The following is a 23,256-nucleotide window of genomic DNA, read 5'->3' on the forward strand; positions in this document are numbered from 1 at the left end:
ATTGAATCATGCACTTCTAAATTCTTCTTCCTTAAACTATTACAATGATTCTTCTTCCTTGGACTAATTCTAATAAAAGGAGTTTAATTAGCTAACCCAATATGAAATTGGTTTTGGATTTTACATATATATAAAATGTTGAATACACATCAACATTGATTAATCCCTAGCTATCTTCTTCTTGGTGATCATTTTCTTCATCTAGAAATTTATAAATAGTCAGTTTAGTCGATGCCGAATCCGCATACTGAACGAGCGCTGGTATAAGCTTGAGAGATAGTACTAGTAGAAAACCCACATGGGATATATGATCAGAAGTTCGAAAAAAGACTGTGTTGCTGCTGTTGAACCATATGTAAATCTGTAGTTGTTTGACATGACCCTTCATCGCTGAATAAGTTGATATTCCTGCATGTAAAGATTTAATGTTCAAAATCAGAACCTATTTACAAGTTAAAACATGCTGCATTGCAAAAAAAATTCCTACCAAAATGGTTTACATGGGATAAAAAAAAAAAAAAACTTACTGCTCTCGAGGTCGACTTGCCCAAAGCGAACTAAGTGCTCTTAATCGGTTATAGTATTCACCAATCGCCAAAAAACATCGTGCTGCTTGACGGGCTGTTAAAATCCGACGCATTTGATGAAGAGTCTGCTGCCTCAAATTATCAGCCTAAAATATCAAATAATTTAGTAGCATTCTTTTGAAGAGATGCGTAATCCACGTGTAAGAATTAAACTGGCGAGAGGTTCGACTTACTTGGCGAAGGAAGCCTTCTAAATTGGAGAGTTTACCCAAAGCCATGGCCATATGACCCATAAAGTCAGCAACATTGCCAGGTTCGTGTTGTTGATGAGAGAAGTTAGCAAGAGAAACAGGATTATTACTAACACCAGAAGCATTACTACTATTACCAGTACCACTTGATATAGTTTCTGATAAAGAATACTGAAGCTGCTCAAGTCCCTGTGAAAGAGCTTCTTCTGCTTGTTGTGATGATTCCTGTAAACTACATATCCCAATTAACTGTTGCTCTGTTAATGGATCCAGCTGTGGCATCAATATCTGCACAAATGCAACAAGAAAAATAAGCTTTCATTTCATGCACCCTGTTAGGGAACCCATGCATACATGCAAAAGTGGCTGGCTAAAAGGTTGTTGTTATGTACCTTGAGGAGTTCCGAGGGACGGAAGCCGCCCATCCAGAGGAAGCAACGTTCGGCGGGTGTAGTCCACATTCCGGTTATGAGATGAAAAACATCGGATTTCGTCGCGAGGCTTTTGAGATGAAAGATCTGATCATAATGAGAGAGGTATCCATCTAGGAGTATCCTTAGATCATTATCAGATAAGTGAGATTGTAACGCTGTTCTTAGCTCTGACATATGTTGCTGGTCTTCTTCTAACCATCTCGCATATTCCATGTCAAACATTGTTGCATCTGCATGTAAACATCCCCAACACACAAAGATGATAAATTTCAATAATCTAGAGAGCACGCCACAAGCCCCCCATGGGGTTATTTTGGTCATTTAAAAAATGTAAATAATTTTCTAAAAGCAAATGTTTACAGAGACTGACTGACCAGAAGTCAGATTTCCACCTTGACCACCACCTGCTAAAAATAGGCCCTGAAAAAATTAAAACCAAAGCTGAAAGTCAATTCCAAATCCAAATTTGTACAGTCAAAATTTCATAATACATTTATGGATTGGCTTCAAGTACCTGTGATCTTGCTCTGTGCAAGTCTTGTTCAAGTTGAGCAAGTTTTATCCTACTGGTCTCAAGCTGTTGTACATAAGCCTGCAAAAAGCAAGATTTTTTTTTAAAAACACCAAAAAAATTGAATATTTCTGGGCAAAAATGGTTGATTAAATTTGTGACCCACTTTTTTTCTCAATCTACTTTTTCTTGCTGCTTCTCTATTCTGAGCCAATCTTCTCAATACCTGAAAAAACCCAATCAAATTCATCGGAAACAGGAAAAAGAAAAATCAAATTTTGATGTGAAATTTTAATGGAGCTTAAAATTTGCTTACTTTTGCATCAAGGGGTTTGCTTGAACTTGACCCAGGACCTTTCCTCTGCAAATAATTTACAGTGGTGGTGTTAGTTTTTGTTTCTTTTTCCTACTTTTGATTATTCTCCAAAAGTTAAAACTTTGCAGTTTCCTAGAGTGAATCTTAACAGGGTAAAATAATTTCAGAATCTTGAACTTAAAAGGGCGTCTGAAAAGTGAAAATTCAGTGGTTTTATCCTTCTTCTTTGGTGATATCTAGAGAAATGTGTTTTTTTTTTTCAGTATAATTCAAAGATAATGTCAGGAGAACATAATGATTTCAATAGGATTCTAACCAAAAATACTATTCACATTTTTGATTAAAGACCCATTTTAAGATTAGTGATCTACATAAAAGATTGATTTTTTTTGGAATTTGGATAAAAATTCCCCTAAAAAAAGCTGACAAAATCCAATAATTTCTTTTTGGAACTTAGTCTGGGAAATGAGTCCATTCAAAGATATGCTTGATATCCACAAAATTTCAAATGAGTAATGATTTCCACTTAAATGTAAAAACCAACTTTTCTGTGATAATTATTAGATAGAAAGAAAGAAAAAAAAGATCAGAGAAGAGAAGAGATACCTTTTCCAATGCTTTTGGCTGTTGTTGATTCTGTACTAGGCCTGTTCCTCCTCCTGCAGCAGCTGCAAGTCTAGTACTCCCACTGGTGTTGTGGTGGTTTTGATGCAAATCACTTTCCATTTCCACTAGTTGTTTTTGGTGGTCAAGAAATTGATTTGATGACTTTTTACTACTCATGGGAGATTCTGGTTCCAATTGAAACTCAGCTTTATGTTGATTATTATTGTATGAAAATGTGTTCTGCCCTGACCCTGAATCATCAGTACTTTCTCCTCCTGACTTTGAACTTCTCTGTATTCATTCAATAAACACAGAAATTTCAAACAAAACCCATGTCCCAAATCATCAAATTAAGACTAATTAACATACAAATGAAAAGATGTGGTCAAAGGGGTTCTTCAATGAGTGAGTAGTACTACTTACTCCTTGAGTTGCAGCAGGCTGGAAGCTCATTGGCCATGAAGGAAACATTTCCAGTGTTGCAGCTGGTCTTGCTGTATAAAAAGCTGCAAGAATCATACACACAAAAGCAAGCAAGACAATCAATTCATCTATAGTACAAAGATGATTGATCACAATTTCTCTGTTTTTTTTAGAAGAGAGAACTAGTCCAATTTTATGGAATTTATTCTCTCATCTTTATTTTCTCTGCAGTTAAGAGTCAGTAAATCGTGCTAAGTAGACAGGTTTTCCATCTATGATATCTTCTTCTCACACTATTTCAATTTTTTCTGTTTGTGAATGATTACTTTCCTTGGAAAAGAAAACCTCATCATCATCATCATATCCTCTTTATTCTTTTGTCTCTAGAGTCAGTAGACCATTTCAAACCCACCTATAGGCCCCTTTCCTTCCCTCTAATACTCTGTTTTTTTTTGGAAGTTGGTTATTTGCTTAACTAAATCAACTTAATAAAAACATGACATTAATGGAATCAAAAAGGACTAGTAGTACTACTTACATTTCTTAGCAGCTTCATGATGATCATCATTTCTGATATTAACTCCTTGAAGAACAATTGCTTCTTCTAGCTCACCAAAATCAAAAGCATGATGATGCTGATGCTGCTGTTGGTGATGATGATGGTGATGAGACCCTTGTTGTGTACTGATGATATCCACAAGTACAAAAAAAACATGATTAAAGGAAGAAAATGAAAACCCATGTCAAAAATCATGATAAAATATGAAGGATGGGGGAGTTGAAGAAGGATTACATGAAATTAGTAGATGATGAAGAAGAAGTGTTGAGACCATGTTGCACAGCATAAGCCATGTGTTGTTGTTGCTGTTGGTGTTGGTGGTTAGATGATGGGACTGATTCTCCAATTCTATGATTAGCCATGCAAAGAATATATACCTCCAACTTATAAGATCATTCTCTGCAACAAAACAGCAAAAAAACATCAGAATCAAGCAAAAAAAAAAGGTTTGAAAATTTTTCTATGTTTTTTGGAAAATCTTAGGATGAAGTTTTCATATCCATCATCATCACCTGATGAAGTGAAAGTTCAAAGCTTTCATTTCAAGAGTATGTATGACTTCATGGGTGGTGGGTGTCTTTGTATATTCTCCTCCTCTTTGAAAGCTCTATTTCTCTATCTATCTATCAATCTCTCTCTAATAAAAGGTAGTTCCCTGAAACCTGATTATTCTGTTAGCTTGTTTTGTCACCCTATGGAGTAAATACTGCCATCAAGATTTGAAACTCATTAATGGCACAGGAGGAGGATCCTCCTTTGAAAATATGTCTCAAAAGTGTGTAGAGGGGTCCTCAAGAAAACAAACAAATGTGGGGTCTTGGAGGAGGAACCCACTTTTATAAAACAAAAATAAAAATCACTGCTTGCTGCTTCCAACTCCACTGCCTCCTTCCTTGATCAACTCTCTGTCTCTGATTGCTTCTTTGAATGGGTTTTTCAGAAGATGACAATCAATGAATGAATGAATCAGTTCAAACATTCAATGGGTAGATCAGATTTCTTCTCTTCTTCAATCTGCATTAACAAAAGAATGGGGAGAATTTTGTTTCTACCCTTTTCTTTCTTCATTTCTAGTCATAGTTTGGAATAAAAGGAGGTAGTAATAATTTCCATATTTAACCAATTAGGATTATGAAAATTTGAGTTATTTTTTAGGGCCTTGAAAAAAGTATTTTTGATTTTTTTAGAGGTTTTGGTTCATATAACACACCACCTATAACAAACAATTCACAACCAAATCAATACAATAATTTTCTCTATTTAATTCAACTAATTTGTTGTTTAATTCTTTTGGAAATGGGGTTTTTGTATTAAGTTTGATATGATATGTTTATCTATTAGTTGATGGGTCAACATCCCTTTTTTCTTGTTTCAATACCTAAAAATCTAAAATCATGCCACACACACCCTTAACCCTTCTCCTCTCATTTCAAAGGCATGAAAACAGGTACAAAAAAAACATACCCAAATGAAGAGAATCTTTTTTCTACAAATGGAATTTGTGTATGGGTTGGGTGATCCATATCCATGGCAAAATGGGATTCAAATGTCTTGCATAAGGGGGTTTTTGTTCCTTCGTTTAGTAAGTGAATGATATCCAAATACCACAGTTCATTATCCTCTAATGCTAATTGGCATGATTACAACAGGCGTATGTCAATATTATTAGGATCGCTCAAGATTATATTATTTTATATGGATTAGTATTAGCTTTTAGCGACAGTGGTTAATTGGTTTACATTGTCATCTTATAGTTGATTCTCGTTCTTCCCCACCCCCACCTTCCTCGTTGGGCTTTTGGAGAGGGCAAGGAGTATGACTGGTTTGTTAAGGAGGGTCCAAGGTGAAGATGGAGATGGATATGGTTATGGAATGTAGATGTCCCAAATCTTGCTTTTTGAGGAAAATATTAAGCATTAGTATGACAAAAAGTTTATGATAAACACTTTATATCCTTATCACTGTCTTTGGATTAATAACACTATCATTGATAAAAAGGTTAATAATTGCATTTTAGTCAAGTGCACCATGTACAATTGGGCATATCAAATTGATTTATTTTGATGGTTTTCGTTATCAACACTAATTTGTAATTGAGGTGCTATAATAGGTAAACTCTGATATTGGTTTTTACCTTTTCTTGTAAATTAGATGTCACTTTTATTAAATATGATTTACCTTTTGTAGAAAAAATAACAAAATCAATTGCTTTTCATTTCTTACGCAACCAAGGAGTGACTTATTCTTTTTAAGCTTTAAATTAATTATTGTGTCTTTCATGCTTGCCTTTTTTTTTACGAGCCATCTTATTTCTCTTCTTTTCTTTTTACGAGCCATCTTATTCAGCAACTAATCACAAGATTAAAAAAAAAAGTGTTTCGCAAGCAGAATTCAAGCGTATTATTGTCTAAGAATCTAAAAACTAGTTTCGAAGGTGTATAAAAGCACCCGATGAGAACCAGACCGAACCTTGAGATGTTCGGCAAATATCGCTCAACGAATGTCAGAAAGGCAGATGAAACTGTGATATAGTGATAAATCTGTTGGGTGATAATATCAGCGATCTGAGTTTGAAAATATATAAAAAAAAAACAAAAGATAAAAATCAACAAACACAAATTCACATTTTTCAAAATAAAAGTTCTAGATAGACAACAAAAAATCCGATTCCAAAATTCATCTCACAAACACAACGGGTAGGTACCCCTTCCTGCCCCATAAAACTAGCAGGGGATCCCATTATTTGTGAGTGTCAGTTTGTTTTGATGTTTTGCTCGTTGGTTTGTCAATCATTTTTGTTTTCAAAATGCTAACTTCCTCTAAATATAAAACCTAACATATTTGTCTTATGGGTCGTCGAGACACCCCCAAACAAATCGGTACCCTTGTAAGTTGTAAGCATCCGCCCATTAGAAAAGATTCAAAGATCATTAGGGGGCAAAAAAATGGGAGTGTATGGTTTTGTAGGTGCTTTGTTGCAATTTTCCAATACTTTTGAAGAACCGTACTCAAACTTATTCATAAACAAAAGACTTTTGGTGTTATATCTAGGAAACCACAAAGTAAGATGCCAAGGAAGTTAGGCATCAAGACAATGTCCATTACTAAAAATTGTTACACACATTTGGCTTTTATTGAGAGAAAAAGAAGATAAGAGCCATAAAATTTTGAAAGAGTTCATGGACCCATGATCATCTATCTACTGGACTCCTACTACTACCTTAGAAAGATAATGTATGTGCCCCTTAAACCCCCATTATTCCTCTCATCTACTACCCAATAGTTGTAGGGCGTATGTCTTCTTGTACCTGTTATTCCTTTGATTTCTTCTCAACAATGATTGGCTAAAAAGAACAAATCCTAAAATCAAATAATATAAAAATGTTAAGTTATTCTTAATCTATAATAAAGTTTCTTATAACAACAGCTTAAGGAAATTTACTCATAATTGTCTCATGATTGTGAAGTTTGGATTTGAATCGGGGTTGACCAGGTTGCTCGAGTTTAACTTTGTTTTTGATTTACTTTTTTTTGACTTCATAAAGGGTCTAGGTGCTTCTCATTAGCAAGGTCAAGATCAATATAATTTGTGAAAATTAATTCAATAATAGATAATTGAAATTTGGTGAGGATGTGAAATTTTATGTCGTTAAATGTTGATCAACTTATTGCTTGTCTCTAATATAAGCACTTATTGTAATGCAAAAATGTATTATATTGTATGCTAATTTTTTATTATTAGAAGCAAAAAGGATGGTTAAAGTCGTAAAAGGTAGAGAATATTGGCCCTTGACCTTTCATTATTAAGAAAGATCGCACTTTGACTTTGTATAAATCACACCCCTAGATCCTTAAATTGACTTATTCACCTAAGTCAAGATTAATTAAGCCTTGATCCAAGTTAATAATCCAATTTTTCGTTAAATCAAGTGAATATCATAAAACTTACCATCCCCATTTCAAGACTGAATGCAACTTCAATGAGTTGATTAGGGGAAACTAAGCAAAATGTTAAATGTAAGAAGTTATTTTAATCATGTCGATAATTGACTATGTTTGAACTAGATTTGATCGTAATACAAGTTTGAATGTATCTTAAACGTGATTACAATATAAATATATATAAGTATCGTATAATGTTAATTAATTGATTAGATCCTGCCAAGCTAATCGAGTACAAGGAAGTAGTTCAGAAGTTGTTCAACATTTTTCTAATTTTGTTTTTTTAAGTTTAATATTCTACAAAAATTAGGAATTCTCTGTAGTGATTCATGCATGCTGATTGGTTTCCCATACAACAGGTAGGCGTTGAAATCTGGAACCGAATAATGCTTATTTTTTTTATTTAGTTTAATAAGCCTACTTATTTTCTTTATTCAGTAAATCTTATCCGCCTCGAAATAAAAATTGATTAACAAAATTCTGCAAAAAAAATTATAAAGTACTTCAGACCAAATTTATGGAACCTAATTTGATATGTAAATGGTTCTGACCACCTAATTTGGGCCAGGAACATGATCTCGATATGGAGTTAACTCAGTCTTATGCCTCAGACGGACGAAGTAGAATGTCTGGCCTGCAATGCGATACGACGGGCATCACTAAAATAGATAAAGATTTTCAGCAATTGACTAGCAATGGTGAAATAAGAAAGAAGAAACTAATTATAAAACCCCTAACATTGAGGAAAAGAACAATCATCATCAAAACCTTAAAAATTAGATTGTCACTATATTCTGATCATGTGGAGGTTTTGGCCATAAATGAGTAAAGTTGCTGATGCAGCTAACAAAACTATAACAACATGGATGACCTAATAGAATCAGCCAATGTGATCCATATCATAAATAAACATGGTCTTGTTAGACTTTTCTTAATTTCTTCACCACACATAAAAGACAAGGGTCCCACACTGCATAACAAACACTGTCTTCCAGTATCGATAAGCACTATAAACATTCAGATGATACGAGTACTTCACCATAACATAAAATGAATCTGCAAAAAAATAAAGCTAACATTTCTTACTTCTTAGAATTAACAGTGTGCGAGTACATGTCAATATTGGACATCACGGCTTAACGCGATATCTAGACATGATTTCAGCAGTGCCATATCCTTGACTGTGCAGAATTTTTAATAATGGCATCCTAATCGATTTTTCCTTCTATTGTTCACTTTCAAACAAGTATAAAGACATAACTGTTTTTACAAAGAGCTGGCAACATTATCATTCATATCTAGGTGTGTAATAGCACGTAGTTTACAAAAGTTTGACACGAGTACCACATAAACATCCGTCAAAAATATGCATACAGAGGAAAAAAGAATCAACGAAATCTACACTATCAGTATTGGTATAATGAACATGATTCTTCAAAATGCTATTACACGCGTTTGTGTTTACTAACCCAATAGAGCTACATCATCGATATATACTTTTGCAGTCAAACGTTTATTTCAGCAACTGCCTCATTTTGATTTGGGCTTAGTAAATAGAGAGTAGAGACAGATGGGATTTTCAACAACTTTATTTACCTCTATCATGTTAGTTATGATGATTGTTGACGAGGGCTTACTTTGCAGCTCCACTGTTACTTGTTGTCATAAATGATTCTCTACATCCACATTCACCTTTGGAGTTTGGATTGATAAACTCAAACTCAGACCTATATAAGGACCAAATGAATAACAAAGTTAGCCAGAACTCACATACATAATCTCAATGTCAATCCTACATCCATTGACACTTAGGTTGGACAGTAGGCAGCTGCAGTTCTACAATCATAGCCATAAAATCAGACAGCCGTACACCATACCATAAAATTTGACAGTCGAATGTTCAATATCATAGACTTATGGATAACCTTAGCTCGACAAGCAGAAAATAAAAATAAGAAGCTTTCACCGGGCAGGAAGTGATGCTCACAAAGTTCAGATCAACCAATTGAAAAAAATCAATTAGCATGCGACCTAATGTCTTCATATCATCTTGACCATGCAAGTTAAGATTCAGTTACTAGGTTGAACTGAATGAACATAAAAAAAAAAAAACCAAAAGCCTAACTACGTGGTTTTTCTTAAGTTCCCTCCCCTCCTTCACGACTTTTGAGGAATTTTATCTCTATAAAAAGTAAGAAATGACTATTGTCGCTGCCTTTTTTTTAATCATCCAGGTGCAAGCAGATAGCAAGAAGAAGTAACATGAAGAAACAGGATCACTACAAATCTGTACTTATCATAGGTAGGCAGTAGCACGCATCATAGGCAGAACCTGTTGAATTCATAGATAAGACACGATAACATGACTAGATTTCTTACCTGAGCATGTCATTTTTAAAATCCATTTTGGTTCCTATAACATGCATTAGTGCCTTTGGATCGATCAGTATCTTTACACCCTTCTCCTCCACTACTTCATCGAACTCAGCTTTCTCATCTGCAGCAATTGAACATGTGGAAGCATTAGGAGCTAGCACAAGTTTTCAATTTTCTGAACCATGATAGTTCATTAAAAAGAATATAGATCTCCAGATAACGGCAACTGAGGGAATATAAACAAAGCTTCAGTCATAGTAACCTTGTCTCTTCTAGCAAAGAAAATTGTTAATCATGCATAAGATACAAATCACATCAAATCAGATAAGCCACTCACAACCTAGACAGAAACTATACTGAAAATTCTCTAGGATCCAGAATGGAGCATCCCTTGAGAATCATGTCCATCAGAGCTAGGGTACACTTAGAAAACAAAACAAATTGATGGATGGGTATCTGATTGCATGATCCTGAAAAAGCCGTCAAATGAGCAATTAAGCAAGTGCGTAATTTTAGCGATTTCCTTCAGTACCAGTAAAATCCGGGTGAGTAAATTCTCATAGCCCCCAATTAAAACCCACAGCCTAAGCGAGGTAAAAAAAACTCTTGTGTGGTCAAATTTTTACCTTTTTTTTTTGTTCCTGAATTTTCGTTGTAGACAGCCATTGTGATGAATTCTATGTTTAAGAACATGCTGTGAAGAAGCACTTTGCATACACATGACATTAGCAGCAGTTTAATGTCTTCATAAAAGCCCTCCATTCAAATCGTTTTACTACTATGTGAACCAAGCCTTAAAAAGGGTTGTAATCTGATTCTCAACAAAACAACACAAGTGGTTTTGTTTATGAATGTGGAGGGATGGTATAGTTAAGTTGCTGTCTGTTATTAGGGCTTTAGAGTGGGCAGTTCGGAAACATTGGCAGAAGGCAGTAGTGCAATCTAATTCTCTACTGATCATACAGACCTTTAAAAACAGTAAGATACTCTGGACCAGATGGAGTAGATGCAGGCATGCTATTGGTGTACAGTTTAAACACAGCTAAAGGGGAGATAAATTCTGCAGCTGATAAGCTTGCAAAAAAAAAATCTCAGGTTTAAGGAGTGGTTTTAACTTCTATGTGTAAATTTGAGTCTAGGCCTGATTTTTTGAGTAGTTTAGAATGTCCTGAAAGGGCTTATTATAGATTTTCTTAATTTTTGTTGTTGTTGTGTTTGTTCTCTTGAATCCTTCTGGTCTCACTTGAAGTTTTTATTTGTAGTCTGCTGGTTATTTTGATCACTAACATCATTTGTTAATCAAATCTTTTTCTAAAAAGGGTTGTAGAAAGATTTCGGATCTTTTTCCCTTAAAACTCGTAACCAATCTATATTGCCAACCACCACATCAAATATCAATCCAAAACACAAAAACTAGTGGAAACAACTAAAACAGACAAAATTTGAGCCAGTTGCCTACAGCTATCAGATGTTTGAGTTTGCATTATATATTCTGTTAAGAAATTCGATGTTCCAATTCACCAAGGGAAAAACACTCTCTTCTCTTTATCCAATTTAATTGAAAATGCTAAGTATGAGACAGCCATAAGGTGCTGCTCAGTCTCATAAATCTAGTACTCGATCAATAATTTTATAAACTATATTTACACAAGCTTACCTGTGTCCTCTACTCATATTTAAGAGTTTCATCCATCATATTCATCAAGCCAAACTGGCAGATAATCGGAAGGTGCTGCTCAGTCAAATTCAGCTTCATACATTTTCACAATGATCAACGAATATTTGGCGTGATTAAGCTTGTAAACAGACTGAGACATTTTCTTTGACATTTTGGCATAAATTCATTTTCATATGTTATCCAAAAGGGGAGTTCTTATTAGATTACCATCCAAACCTAGACCACCAGAGACTCACTAATTCAATCAAATTCCAACTCATAACACCGATTCTTTTCAAATTTGTGATTCCAAAACCCTAATAAAATCTAATTTGACAAAAAAAAAACATAAACTAATTCATCACTCTATATCATCAAAATCAAAATCAACCAGTAAAACCGAGAACAAACAGAATCGAAATACAAAATAAATGTCTACAGAGAGAAAGATAAGATCGGTACCAGCGTAATTGAGCGTGTAGCTTAATCCATTACACCCTCGAGCTTTAACGCCAAGCTTAAGAAATTGACGTTGTCTTTGTTGCAGAAGATGACGTATTCTATCAGCTGCAGCATCTGTTAATGTCACTGCTTGTTTTCTTGCTGCTGTACTCACCTTCTTCGCCGCTGCTCTCATCATCGACGATGCCATCTCTCTCTAAAAACCAGACCCACAGGAAGAAGAAGATTAAAGAACTTTATTTAATCTGGTACGAAAAGGGTATTTCCTTCGAAAAATGAAGACAAGGTAAAACCCATCACGACAAGGGTATTTATGTAATTTTAAATTGCAATTGAAATATTACCTCATTCTTGTCTGCATTGTTCACCTACTTCTCAGTCTCTAAATCTCTCTCGCTAGAGTGCTGGAGCTTCTTCTTCTTGTGTTGATGGTGAGAGAGGTGAGATTCGTGAGAATGAGGTCTTCAATATTTTTCTTAGTGGTTTTTGTGATTTTGGTTGAGAATGGAGAAAGTTCATTGGATAATCATGTGTATGGTTTTGGAGATCATGTACCTTTGTTTGCAAATAAGATTGGTCCATTGAATAATCCCAGGTTAGTTAACCTTTTTTTTACTTCTATTATTACAATGTCTACTTATCATGTGCATTTCCTTGATCATTTATTGAAATTTTGAATTCATTTTGTTTGTTTCATTTTGGTCAAACCTATAATTAGTTCAAGTGTTTGTAATTTGTTCTGTAGAAATTAGGGTTTATGTTTGTTCTAAAATTGTTGTTAGAGTTCAATTGAATCTTTGGTAAGCATTGATTAGTGTTGGGTGGCTCTTAACAATGTAGAAATGCAAGGATTATTGCTGAACATTGGCAAGAAGCTTAAGGTTTTTGAGCTTCAGTAGCATATTATTTATTTTTTACTGTTATTGAGATTTATGATAATTTTGATTATGGTGTCCTTGCAGTGAGACATACCAGTTCTTCGACTTGCCGTTCTGCAGTCCAGGTTAGGTTCTTTTAATTTCAGTTTAACTGTGGTTTGGATGATCTGTGAATGGTAACTTAGGAAGTCGTATAATGCTCATATAATGTTTGGTGTTAGTTGTTATCCAGTTAAAACACATTAGTGACCCTGGAAACTGCAGCTATCAGTTGGTTTGTTCTAGCTATCATGTTGAGTAGACATTGTGGTTGTCTGAAATGCATGTATATTTCTACTTTATCTCGTACCATAAATTGTCGATGACAAAGTAACTGATAAAAAGTCAAGGATCTTCTTGTTTGTTGTGAACTTGAGATGTGCTGCGTCAACCAGAGTTAAATATATTTTAATGAACACCCATATAATGAGTGTCCCTGTTGTATGATTATCTACGGCTCTTATCAGTTCTTATCCCAGAGTATTTGCAACCTAAAAATTTTAACTGTCATTTCTTGAATTGCAGATACCATTATCCCACAGAAGGAGTCTCTTGGGGAGGTGTTAAATGGTGATCGTTTGACCAACTCCCCATATGAACTGAGGTTTAGGGAGAACAAAGATATGGTTACCCTTTGCAAGAAGCGACTTACAAGATATGATGTCTCCCAGTTTAGGGATGTCATCAAGAATGAATTTTATTTCCAGATGTATTATGACGATCTTCCGTTGTGGGCGTTTATAGGGAAAGTTGAAGAACAGTCATGGATCTCTAATGTTACAGGACCCCGGTATTATCTTTTTAAACATGTTGATTTTGATGTTCTTTACAATGAGAACCAAGTAATAGAAGTGCGTGCTTTCAGTAACCCAAATTATGTTGTGGATATAACTGGCAATGTGGAAACTGAAGTTCAGTTCACTTATTCAGTTTTGTGGAATGCAACATCAAAACAGTTTCGGAACCGGATGGACAAGTATTCACGATCTTCGTTACTTCCAGAGCACTTACAGGTTCATTGGTTCTCAGTCATTAATTCAGTTGCTATTGTGGCACTCTTAACAGGGTTTCTTCTTACACTGTTTTTGCGGACCCTCAAGAATGATATTATGAGGTACTGCATTCTCCACGTTGCTGTGTGTATCAGTGAAATCTATGATCACTAGTCTGATATTTGTCAACCATCTTCAGATATTCTGGGGGAGATGAAGAAGCAGACATGGAGGAAGTTGGCTGGAAGCACCTTCACGGGGATGTGTTTAGATATCCTCCACGTGCATCCTTGTTATGTGCAATCCTAGGGTCTGGTACACAGCTTTTGACCCTGTAAGTTATCCGAATAGCTACTGTTCTTACATTGCTTTGGATATGTTAATATGTGACCTCAATATGCTGGTGCATCTTTTATTGTATAATCATAAAAGAAGAAGTGGCTGATTTTGATAGTTAATAATCATACTTACTCCCTGTGGGTTATGTTGGTTGAGGAATGTTCTATTGAACCTGAGTTATACAGTAAACACAAGCATAGCAAAACCACAAGAAAACATATTAGGTACCAAAGGGGTGGATGTTATTACCCTCTGGTAGATCCTCACTTCTGGATTTTCTAGACACATGTGTGCCTGACTATCATGTGCCGGGACCCAAATGTTGATGATATTGTCGTTGATGCCTCGATTTAGAGACATGTCTTCCAATTTGCTAATAGTACAAGTATTAACACAGGATTTACCTTATTCAGATCTTTTTTTATTTTATTTGGCAGTGTTTTCTTCATTTTCATTCTGGCGTTTGTTGGTGTTCTTTATCCTTTCGCCCATGGAGCGCTCTTTTCTTCACTTGTTGTGATTTATGCTCTCACAGCTGTGGTTGCTGGGCACACTGCTGCTTCATTTCACTCTCAGCTGGCAGGAGCAGAATGGGTATTTGAGTGTTTCTGAAATTTCACATTTGTCCATTCATGTTTATCTTTCTGCTAAATCTATATCTCATCCTTACATTGCAGACAAGAAGTGTTCTTTTGACAGGCATCTTATTCCTTGGTCCTGTGCTTGTGATCTTCTCTATCCTGAATACAGTTGCCATATCTTATAGGGCCACATCTGCGCTTCCGTTTGGCACCATGGTGGTCATTTTTCTAATATGGGCCCTCATCACAATTCCCTTGCTCATCTTGGGAGGAATCATTGGGTATACTTTCAGATCTGAATTCCAAGCACCTTGTGCTACAAAGAGAGTGCCGTCAGAAATCCCTCAATTAGTATGGTACAGGAGGGCCCCTGCACAAATGTTTCTAGGAGGTCTCCTACCATTTAGTGCTATCTTCATCGAGTTGCACTACATATTTACAAGCTTGTGGGGCCATAAGATCTACACCATACACAGCACTCTATTCATCACATTCATAATCCTCATCATCCTCACTGGAATCTTGACTGCTGGACTGACATACTTTCAACTTTCTGCGGAGGACCATACATGGTGGTGGAGGTACTCATTATAATTTATCCATTTCAAATTTTAACTGGTTCTTGATGCATTGCAGTTTTATTTTTATTTTTCTTTGTATGAGGATTAGTGAGTTTCCAAAAACTATTATTGCTTAAATCTGTATGACATTGTTTTATATTTGTTTCTTGTGTGCAGATCTGTTTTTTGTGGGGGTTCTGCTTCAATATTCATGTACTGTTATAGCATTTACTTCTATAACCAGTCAAGCATGAGTGGCTTCTTGCAATTCTCCTTCTTTTTCGGCTACAATGCTTGTATATCCTATGCTTTCTTCCTGATTCTTGGTACCGTCGGTTTCCGTGCTTCATTGCTGTTTGTTCGCCATATTTACCATGCAGTCAAGCTGGAGTAGTCGTTCCTCTGCAAGTTCTTATGGCACTGAACCAAATTCCTGACTTATAATCCTCCATTGCAACAACCAAATAGTTAACCCTTTTAGGTGGAGCCACATACAAATCTTATTGAATATCTACATATTTCATTTCAGTTTTATAAGATATAACAAGTGGCCGCCTTAAAAAAGAAAAAAATTTGAACTGTTGTTGATATTTTTACTTAAATAGCATCCAACAATTTTCAGATTTCGTGTTTTCCTTTCGTGTTATTTCAAACTAGAATTAGTGTTTTCATTTTGCTTATTATTACATTTATTACTATACACAAACTCACGGAACCAAACCTCATTTATATTACATTTATTCACACATTTCTAAGTGTAGGAAGACTTTGCCAGGGTAAAAGAGAAGAACTATGTTACAAGTAAGAACTGATATTCAAGTTATCAGTTTCAAACATAACTTGAGTCTAACCACGAGTAGTTGCCATATTCATAGCTTTTAGCAAAACCCATGCTTCAGCCTGGTGAACATTGATAGCCCTTTTTAAGGTTCCTTTTCCCACCACATGTTGTCTTGCATGATTTCTTGTTATAATGTCAATACCAACAACTAAAGCTTGAGGATGAAGGAGGCATCAATATTAACTTTAAAAACACTCATAGGAGGAGGCCTCCAAGTGTTGTTCAAAGATTTCTTACAGTTATTGAATGATGCAAAGTGTGATTGTTATCAGCAGCAGTATCTAAATGATGCAGAGAGATGTAATAACTTATTTGATGAATGACTGTGTTTGGGTTTGGATTTAAGTTACTAAAGACAACTTTACACCTATGTTTCCATATAATGTGCATAATGCAGACTATGATATGAATAGAGCAACATTGCTAATGGGGGTGTCAGATTACTGGGGAGGGCACCAAAATCCATATAAGGCAAAGAACTTTCTAGTTTGTTCTATATGGGTTTTGGTATCCTCCCCAGTAAACCGGTACCCCCATTAGCAGCCATGTGAATAGAGTTAGAGTTACTATATATTTTGATTGGAGAATCCTGTAAAAGCGTTGAATGCTGCGTTATAGAAGAAAGTGTTATGGTAGAAACTTCCTCCAAACAGCTTGAGCAAAGGGACAGTGGAGAAGCAAATGACCCACATCTTCTGGATTACCAGTATTACAGAGAACACGTGTTGATCAGAAGTACTCATATGACTAAACAATCTGGATTTAACTGTCAGAGCATTGTGAAGACCTTTTCATAAGAAGATTTGAAATTTATACGACATTTTGAGTTTCCAAAATTTAAGCCAAAATGATTGGGATAAATTCATAGATACATCATTAGGGGAATCCCTAGCGAAGAGCATTTTATAATTTGAAGAAGTGGTAAAATTACATGTTGTGAAAGGCCAAATAAGAGTATATGATTGATCTAGCTGAATGGGAATTTTTAAGATTGAAGTCACATGTTCATAAGTAAACAATTGTCGTAGAAGATTAATGTTCCATTAAGCAGAAGAATCAATCAATACAGAAACCAATTGTAAGTCATGAAGAGGTAATTCATCCCAATGTTAAAGAGCAATAGACGTAGAAGGAATCCAATTTGAAATCCAGATGTTTATAGTCGAACCATCACCCACTCGCCACTTAGCATTTTCCATTATAATTTGAAGACCATAACACAAACTCTGTCATAACCAGCTTGAATTTTTTGTATCAGGTGGAGGAGAGTACTGAAGATCAAAGAAGGGGAAATATTTACCTTTTAAAATTCTGGGATACAGAGCATCTTGATTGTGTATTAAATTCCAAGCCATTTTAGCTAAAAATGATGCATTATAATTGCTATGATGTTTAAGACCCAAACCTCCATATCTTTTAGGAACTTTCATTTTGTACCAAGATAAAAGATTAGGAGCATGCTGATTATTGTAATTATTCCACCAATAATGTCTTTGGATTTTATCCATTTGATGAATTGTAGAATCAGGAATTTTAAAAACTTGCATCTGATACATGCCCATAGAACTAAGAACATTATTTACCTGGGTAGTTCTCCCTACCTGATTGACTGTCTTACTTTGCCATCCTTGAAGACGATGAGTCATATTGTCTAAAATACCTTTACAGTTTTGCTGTCGAGACCTATGTAATAAAAGTGGTATACCCAAGTATTTTTCACCTAAACCCATAAGCTTCATATTTAGAATGCCAGAAATTCTACTTCCCTGAGAGGGAGTTGTGTGCTTACTAAAAAATTTGTTGATTTCTGCATGCTAATAACCTGACTTGAAGTTTGACCAAACAAATCAAAGAGATGTTTAAGATGATGCATCTGAGTAGAATTTGCCTGAAGGAAAAGAAAAAAATCATTCGCGAAAAACGGTGATTAATAACAGGGCAATGTCTATTTATTCTGAGACCCTCAAGAAATTCACAGTCAAATTGTGTTGTAAAAGTCTTCAAAATGTTTCCATGATATTAAAAAAAAAACAAGTAAGGTGACAAAGGGTCACCTTGACGAATGCCTCGAGAATGAGAAAAAGAAGCATTTGGAGCACCATTAATGAGAATAGATATAATAGTGGTTGAAACACATTGATCAATCATATTTATTCACTCTGAATTAAACCCCAACTGACGAAGAATAAAAAGCAAAAAAGGACATTCAACCTTGTCGAATGCCTTCGACATATCTAATTTTATACCAACAATAGCTTTTTTGATTTTTTTTTCCTCTTCATAGTATGCAGTAACTTGTGGGAAATGATGACGTGATCGTGAATGTGTCTACCAGAAACAATCTCAGTTTGAGTTGGAGAAATGATTTTCGACAACAGAGGATTCAAACGATTAGCTAAAAATTTTGAGATAATTTTGTAGCTAGTGTTATAAAGACTAATAGGTTTGTAGTCTACAGGTAATTGAGGATATCGAACTTTAGGTATTAGAATTTGATAAGTATGGTTAATTGCCTTGACCATATGCTTATTAGTAAAAAAAATGATGGACCATAGAGATTACCTCACTACTAATCGTATCCCAATATTGTTGATAGAAGCTGTAGGAAATCCATTATTCCACGGAGACGCCCAAGATCTGATACTAAAAACAGCTGCTTTAATTTCTTGAGCATCATGAAGTCGAGAAAGACTCAGATTTTCATCTTCAGAAATACAAGGTTGAAACAGCTGTAAATGTCCTGATATACTGAAGGGTGAGAAGTCGCAGTAATACTCCGAAAATGAAAGAGAGAAACAGTTTCAATTTCATCTCTAGAGTCATACCAGATTCCAAGAGGCCCATGAATATCTTGTATATTTGATCTCTTCTTATTGAAGTTTTCCATAGAGTGAAAATATGAAGTATTTCGATCTGCTTCCAAAAATTTGTCACATGCTTGCTGCATAAAATATTCCTTCTGAATTGAAAGCCAACTTTGTAAAGAAGTAGTTAGTTGTTGAATCTCGTGATGAGTTGAAGGAACATTGTTGTCATAGCAATTCTGAAGTTGAGTATGAATGTTATGAATTGTTGCCTCAATATTACCAAAATTCAGTCTTTTCCACTGTTGCAGTTTAGTTCTAGTATACTTTAACTTACTTGAAAGTTGATAAGAAGGAGAACCCAAGAAATGTTGATTCCAACTTTGAGTGATAGTATAAATGCAAGAAGGAAACCTCAACCAACATTTGTAAAGTTTAAATGGGGAGTGTTTAACTGAACTAGGGATGGTGTGTAACAGAATAGAACTGTGATCAGATGCAATGGTAACAAGATGTTGAAGATATGCATCATTATAACTACTGAAAACGCGGGGATACCAAAATACAACACCAACTTTTTCTAAGGCAACTTGTATGGGCAAACTCAAATATAATTCTGAGAGTTCAACTTAATGAATCTCAATCAAGAAATAATATTCAGAGTTATATCGCTATCTCTCACGATCAGAACGTTTACAGAGACAAGTCCGTGAACCTGATTTCCGGGTGAGAGTACTTGGTGATTCCAAAGATCAATTTTCAAGTATCAATCAAGTCGTAACCAACAAACAAGGATGGGTGTACCTACTTTGATTGTTTAACGCACAACCTGTGGTATTTCAATTATAAAGATAAACAACATAATGCGGAAAAAAATAACACAGACACCAGAAGTTTTGTTAACGAGGAAACTACAAATGCAGAAAAACCCCGGGACCTAGTCCAGATTGAACACCAAACTGTATTAAGCCGCTACAAACACTAGCCTACTACTAATTAACTTCGGACTGGAATGTAGTTGAGACCGAATTAGACCCTCCAAGCAATTCAGTTACACTCACGCTCCTTACGCCGTTTCGAATCCCAACAGAACTCTGCGCAGTTGATTCCCTTAGCTGACGTCACACCAACCAAAAGTTGCTTTAACTCAATTGAAGACTTTAAACCAATTTGCCTCACACAAATAAGTTTATATGCAATTTCCTTTGCGATCAAAAAGTTAGATCAAGGTGATGGAAATCGATAACAATATACAAGTCTAGCTAACCTCAAAATCCGTACCTATGCAACCCGAAGTGCAGCCTAGATTATTATTCACCTTACAAATATAAAACTTGTGGAATCAACAAAGTCTGAGACGAAGATAACTTTGAAGATTTATGTCTATCTTGTTCAAGTGAGCAGCTCAACAATCGAACAAGATTAGGATACTCGATCTATCAAGATGAACAATAGTTGGACCTGGATTCACGAATCCCTATGAAGTCTTTGTAGTCGTTAAACCTTAAAAGGGTTTTAGGAAGAGGACGACTCTAGTTACAATTAGGACACAATAAGGAAAGTAGTGTCGGGGTTCAAATATCCCAGTTGTTTAAAGTTCCCCTTTTATAGACATTCAAAGCAAAGGTTGCTTTAGGTTTAAGCTAAGATAGATTTGGAACCAAGCAAACAATATCCACCGTTAGATGAATCTTTGAATCTGATTTACATAATCAAGATATACACTCTGGTTAGGATAAACTGTAACCAAACCGTGTATAAGACCATGCTCATGAATGGTTAGCTGAAGCTAGCCAATTGAACTATAAGCTTGAGCATTTTTATAAACACTTAAGACTTAACTCGAAAAACAATTGTTTGTATCGTTTATAAAATACACGGAAAGCCCATTAATCAAGCTGCTAATCAAGCCCGTAAAGAAGATTCTAGAAGTTTCCAGAAGTCTTGTTGCCCAAGTTGCTTGCATATCAAGTTTACATCAAAATTGGGGTTATATAACACTATAAATATATGTATTCTAAACCATAAGAGAATGGAATTTTAGGTTAGCTAACCCAGGGAAAATTATTGTATCCTACAATCAATAAACTATTCCTCTGTTCTCCGTGGATGTAGGCAACACTTGTCGAACCACGTTAAATTCTTGTGTCTCTTTATTTTTCTTCAATTTGTTTCATAACCCTAAATTATTTAATCATCATCAAATCAATCGTGTTTTGTGCCTAGAATTTATTTTGGGTACAAACATTGGCGCCGACTAAGGGGATTCGTGAAAGCAATCGTGTTTTACTGTTGAGAGAAGTCCCGAATAAATCATGCACGAATTCCAACAAAACACAGCAAAAAAATTTAAAAATATTAGGATTCTTACGTAATTGTTACGAAGTTGAAGAAATTGTTGCGAAACAGTTGATAAAGCTGTTACAAATATAGGTGTTACTGAAAGCGTGGCGATACTTAATCTTCATCCAACATGTGGTACAGCTTAAGATCCAACGAACAGGATCCGTCAGATTTACCAGACCTTATCTGTATGATCTGTTTAGCCTCCAGTACAGCTCCTGATCCAACGAACCGGATCCGTCAGATTAGGAAGATCTCATACGTACGTTGTCCAGCAGCGCATCAAGATTCCGATACACCAAATCAGATTCAGAAAGCTCCAACGAATCACATGGCGACACGTGTCAGCAGATCTTCACAGTCACCATGAAACACGTCAGTGAAGGTTTATGACATGTCAGCAATATGCCACGTCATCATCTCCAGTCAGCGATATTGTTCCACGTGCTGCCACGTCAGCATCTAGTCACATGCCATATCATCGTCCGACATAGATGCCATGTCAGCAACTTTGGTCACTATTTTTAGTTTGTGTTGCCATGTCACCAACGTCAGAGTGCCACATCAGCAAATGCCATGTCAGCAGGTTGCCACGTCATCAACCTTGATTAATTGTCAGCGACTGGTCAGTGACATGTTGCCACGTCATCATCGCTTGTTTGCCACGTCATCACAGTTCGGATGCCACGTCAGCAATTCGATCCCTGTCAACAGTTCCGCGTCATCCATCTGATCTGGTCAGCACTGCCACGTATGCAACATCACGCGCGCTTCGTTCAAATCTTGTTTCGTCAATAACTTCTTCGTTTAAGTCCGAATTGAGTGATTTTTGGCTCGTTGGAATCATCTTTCAATTCCCTACAACATCGAAGCGAAATTTCCTGTGTTTGAGAAACTTTTATGTGCACTTGGGGCAGCAACATGATCGCGTTCGAGGTTCGTGATCAGCGACATGATCAAGTGCGAGATGAGGATTTCCTAGACCCTTCAATATTTAGCCTTGCGTCACATCGCAAGCACCTAAAGCCTCACCTTGGACGTGAGCACATAAGTCTTGCTTTTATCGCAAGCATAAAATCTCGCCTTGCACGCGAGTACAAAGACTTGCACCTTGGCAAGCAAAAAGTCTCGTCTCGACCACGAGCCTAACGTACAATGTTGGTCCAAAGTCTCGTCGAACCACGAGCCCAATGCCCGATATTGGTACACAGACTCGTACTCAATACAAGCAACAACCAGCCTGCCCGAGCAGCGAGCGCTTCAGCCTTGTTACGTTGCGAGCAAAAAACCTTGTCCCATAAAGCCCAACGAGGACGAATATGGACTTGGCAAGCTGTGTATTTAGGAAGGAAAATTTCAGGTACGTATCGCGTTTTTTAAGTATGGTAAACTAACATGAGCATATTTTGCAGGGAAAACCATGCCGGATATGTACAACAGTGTTCCATTATTCATTTGTGCAGTTATATACATGCCTCCGTCGCATGTAGCCTTAATCTTCTTAACTTAAGACTCAAGCACGCACATTACATTTCACTCAAGACTCGACTAGCTCTCGAGCATCAAAAGTCCACCACGTGACAAAAAGTCTCGCCTAGCACGTGAGAAAATTTTTTGCAGGTGATTACAGTTGGGGGCGTCTTTGTAATATCTCTACTCACGCTTGGGGGAGAGTTACGTCATCAACGGTCTACGCAGAAGGATAAAGGAATTTCTTAACCCTCAACAAGTTGGAGGTTAAGAGGGGGCGATGTTTGTACCGTGTATAAAATACACGGAAGGCCCATTAATCAAGCCCGTAAAGAAGATTGTAGA

The 23,256-nt window shown here is 36.0% G+C and overlaps 3 protein-coding genes across 5 annotated transcripts; 1 reads left to right on the forward strand and 2 right to left on the reverse strand.

The window, feature by feature from the left end:
* Position 1: 1 nt before the first annotated feature.
* On the reverse strand, positions 2–4,590 carry LOC113308656 (transcription factor TGA2.2-like). Its single transcript, XM_026557120.1, has 13 exons — positions 4,140–4,590; positions 3,862–4,026; positions 3,607–3,752; positions 3,069–3,151; positions 2,646–2,936; positions 2,040–2,084; positions 1,890–1,949; positions 1,727–1,804; positions 1,587–1,632; positions 1,171–1,442; positions 761–1,066; positions 528–673; positions 2–408 (listed from the first exon to the last, which is right to left on the reverse strand). The coding sequence occupies exons 2-13, from the start codon at positions 3,987–3,989 to the stop codon at positions 312–314; spliced, it is 1,698 nt and encodes a 565-aa protein (XP_026412905.1). The 5' UTR covers positions 3,990–4,026; positions 4,140–4,590; the 3' UTR covers positions 2–311.
* A 3,465-nt stretch (positions 4,591–8,055) lies between these two features.
* On the reverse strand, positions 8,056–12,303 carry LOC113308658 (iron-sulfur assembly protein IscA-like 1, mitochondrial). 3 transcript variants are annotated; one of them, XM_026557123.1, is made up of 4 exons: positions 12,065–12,303; positions 9,949–10,066; positions 9,166–9,296; positions 8,056–8,203 (listed from the first exon to the last, which is right to left on the reverse strand). In XM_026557123.1, exons 1-3 carry the CDS (start codon positions 12,252–12,254, stop codon positions 9,203–9,205), a joined length of 402 nt encoding a protein of 133 aa, XP_026412908.1. In that variant the 5' UTR covers positions 12,255–12,303; the 3' UTR covers positions 8,056–8,203; positions 9,166–9,202. The 3 variants fall into 3 exon arrangements, with proteins under 3 accessions (XP_026412908.1, XP_026412909.1, XP_026412907.1); XM_026557124.1 differs by lacking the exon at positions 8,056–8,203 and adding an exon at positions 8,328–8,625; XM_026557122.1 differs by lacking the exon at positions 8,056–8,203 and having other exon boundaries at positions 8,761–9,296.
* Positions 12,304–12,454: 151 nt separating this feature from the next.
* LOC113314222 (transmembrane 9 superfamily member 4-like) lies at positions 12,455–16,074 on the forward strand. Its single transcript, XM_026562998.1, has 7 exons — positions 12,455–12,659; positions 13,027–13,067; positions 13,507–14,095; positions 14,173–14,307; positions 14,750–14,906; positions 14,990–15,474; positions 15,631–16,074. The coding sequence occupies exons 1-7, from the start codon at positions 12,493–12,495 to the stop codon at positions 15,845–15,847; spliced, it is 1,791 nt and encodes a 596-aa protein (XP_026418783.1). The 5' UTR covers positions 12,455–12,492; the 3' UTR covers positions 15,848–16,074.
* Positions 16,075–23,256: the final 7,182 nt, after the last annotated feature.

The sequence above is a fragment of the Papaver somniferum genome, chromosome 9 (assembly GCF_003573695.1).
Source record: "Papaver somniferum cultivar HN1 chromosome 9, ASM357369v1, whole genome shotgun sequence".
NCBI lineage: Eukaryota > Viridiplantae > Streptophyta > Magnoliopsida > Ranunculales > Papaveraceae > Papaver > Papaver somniferum.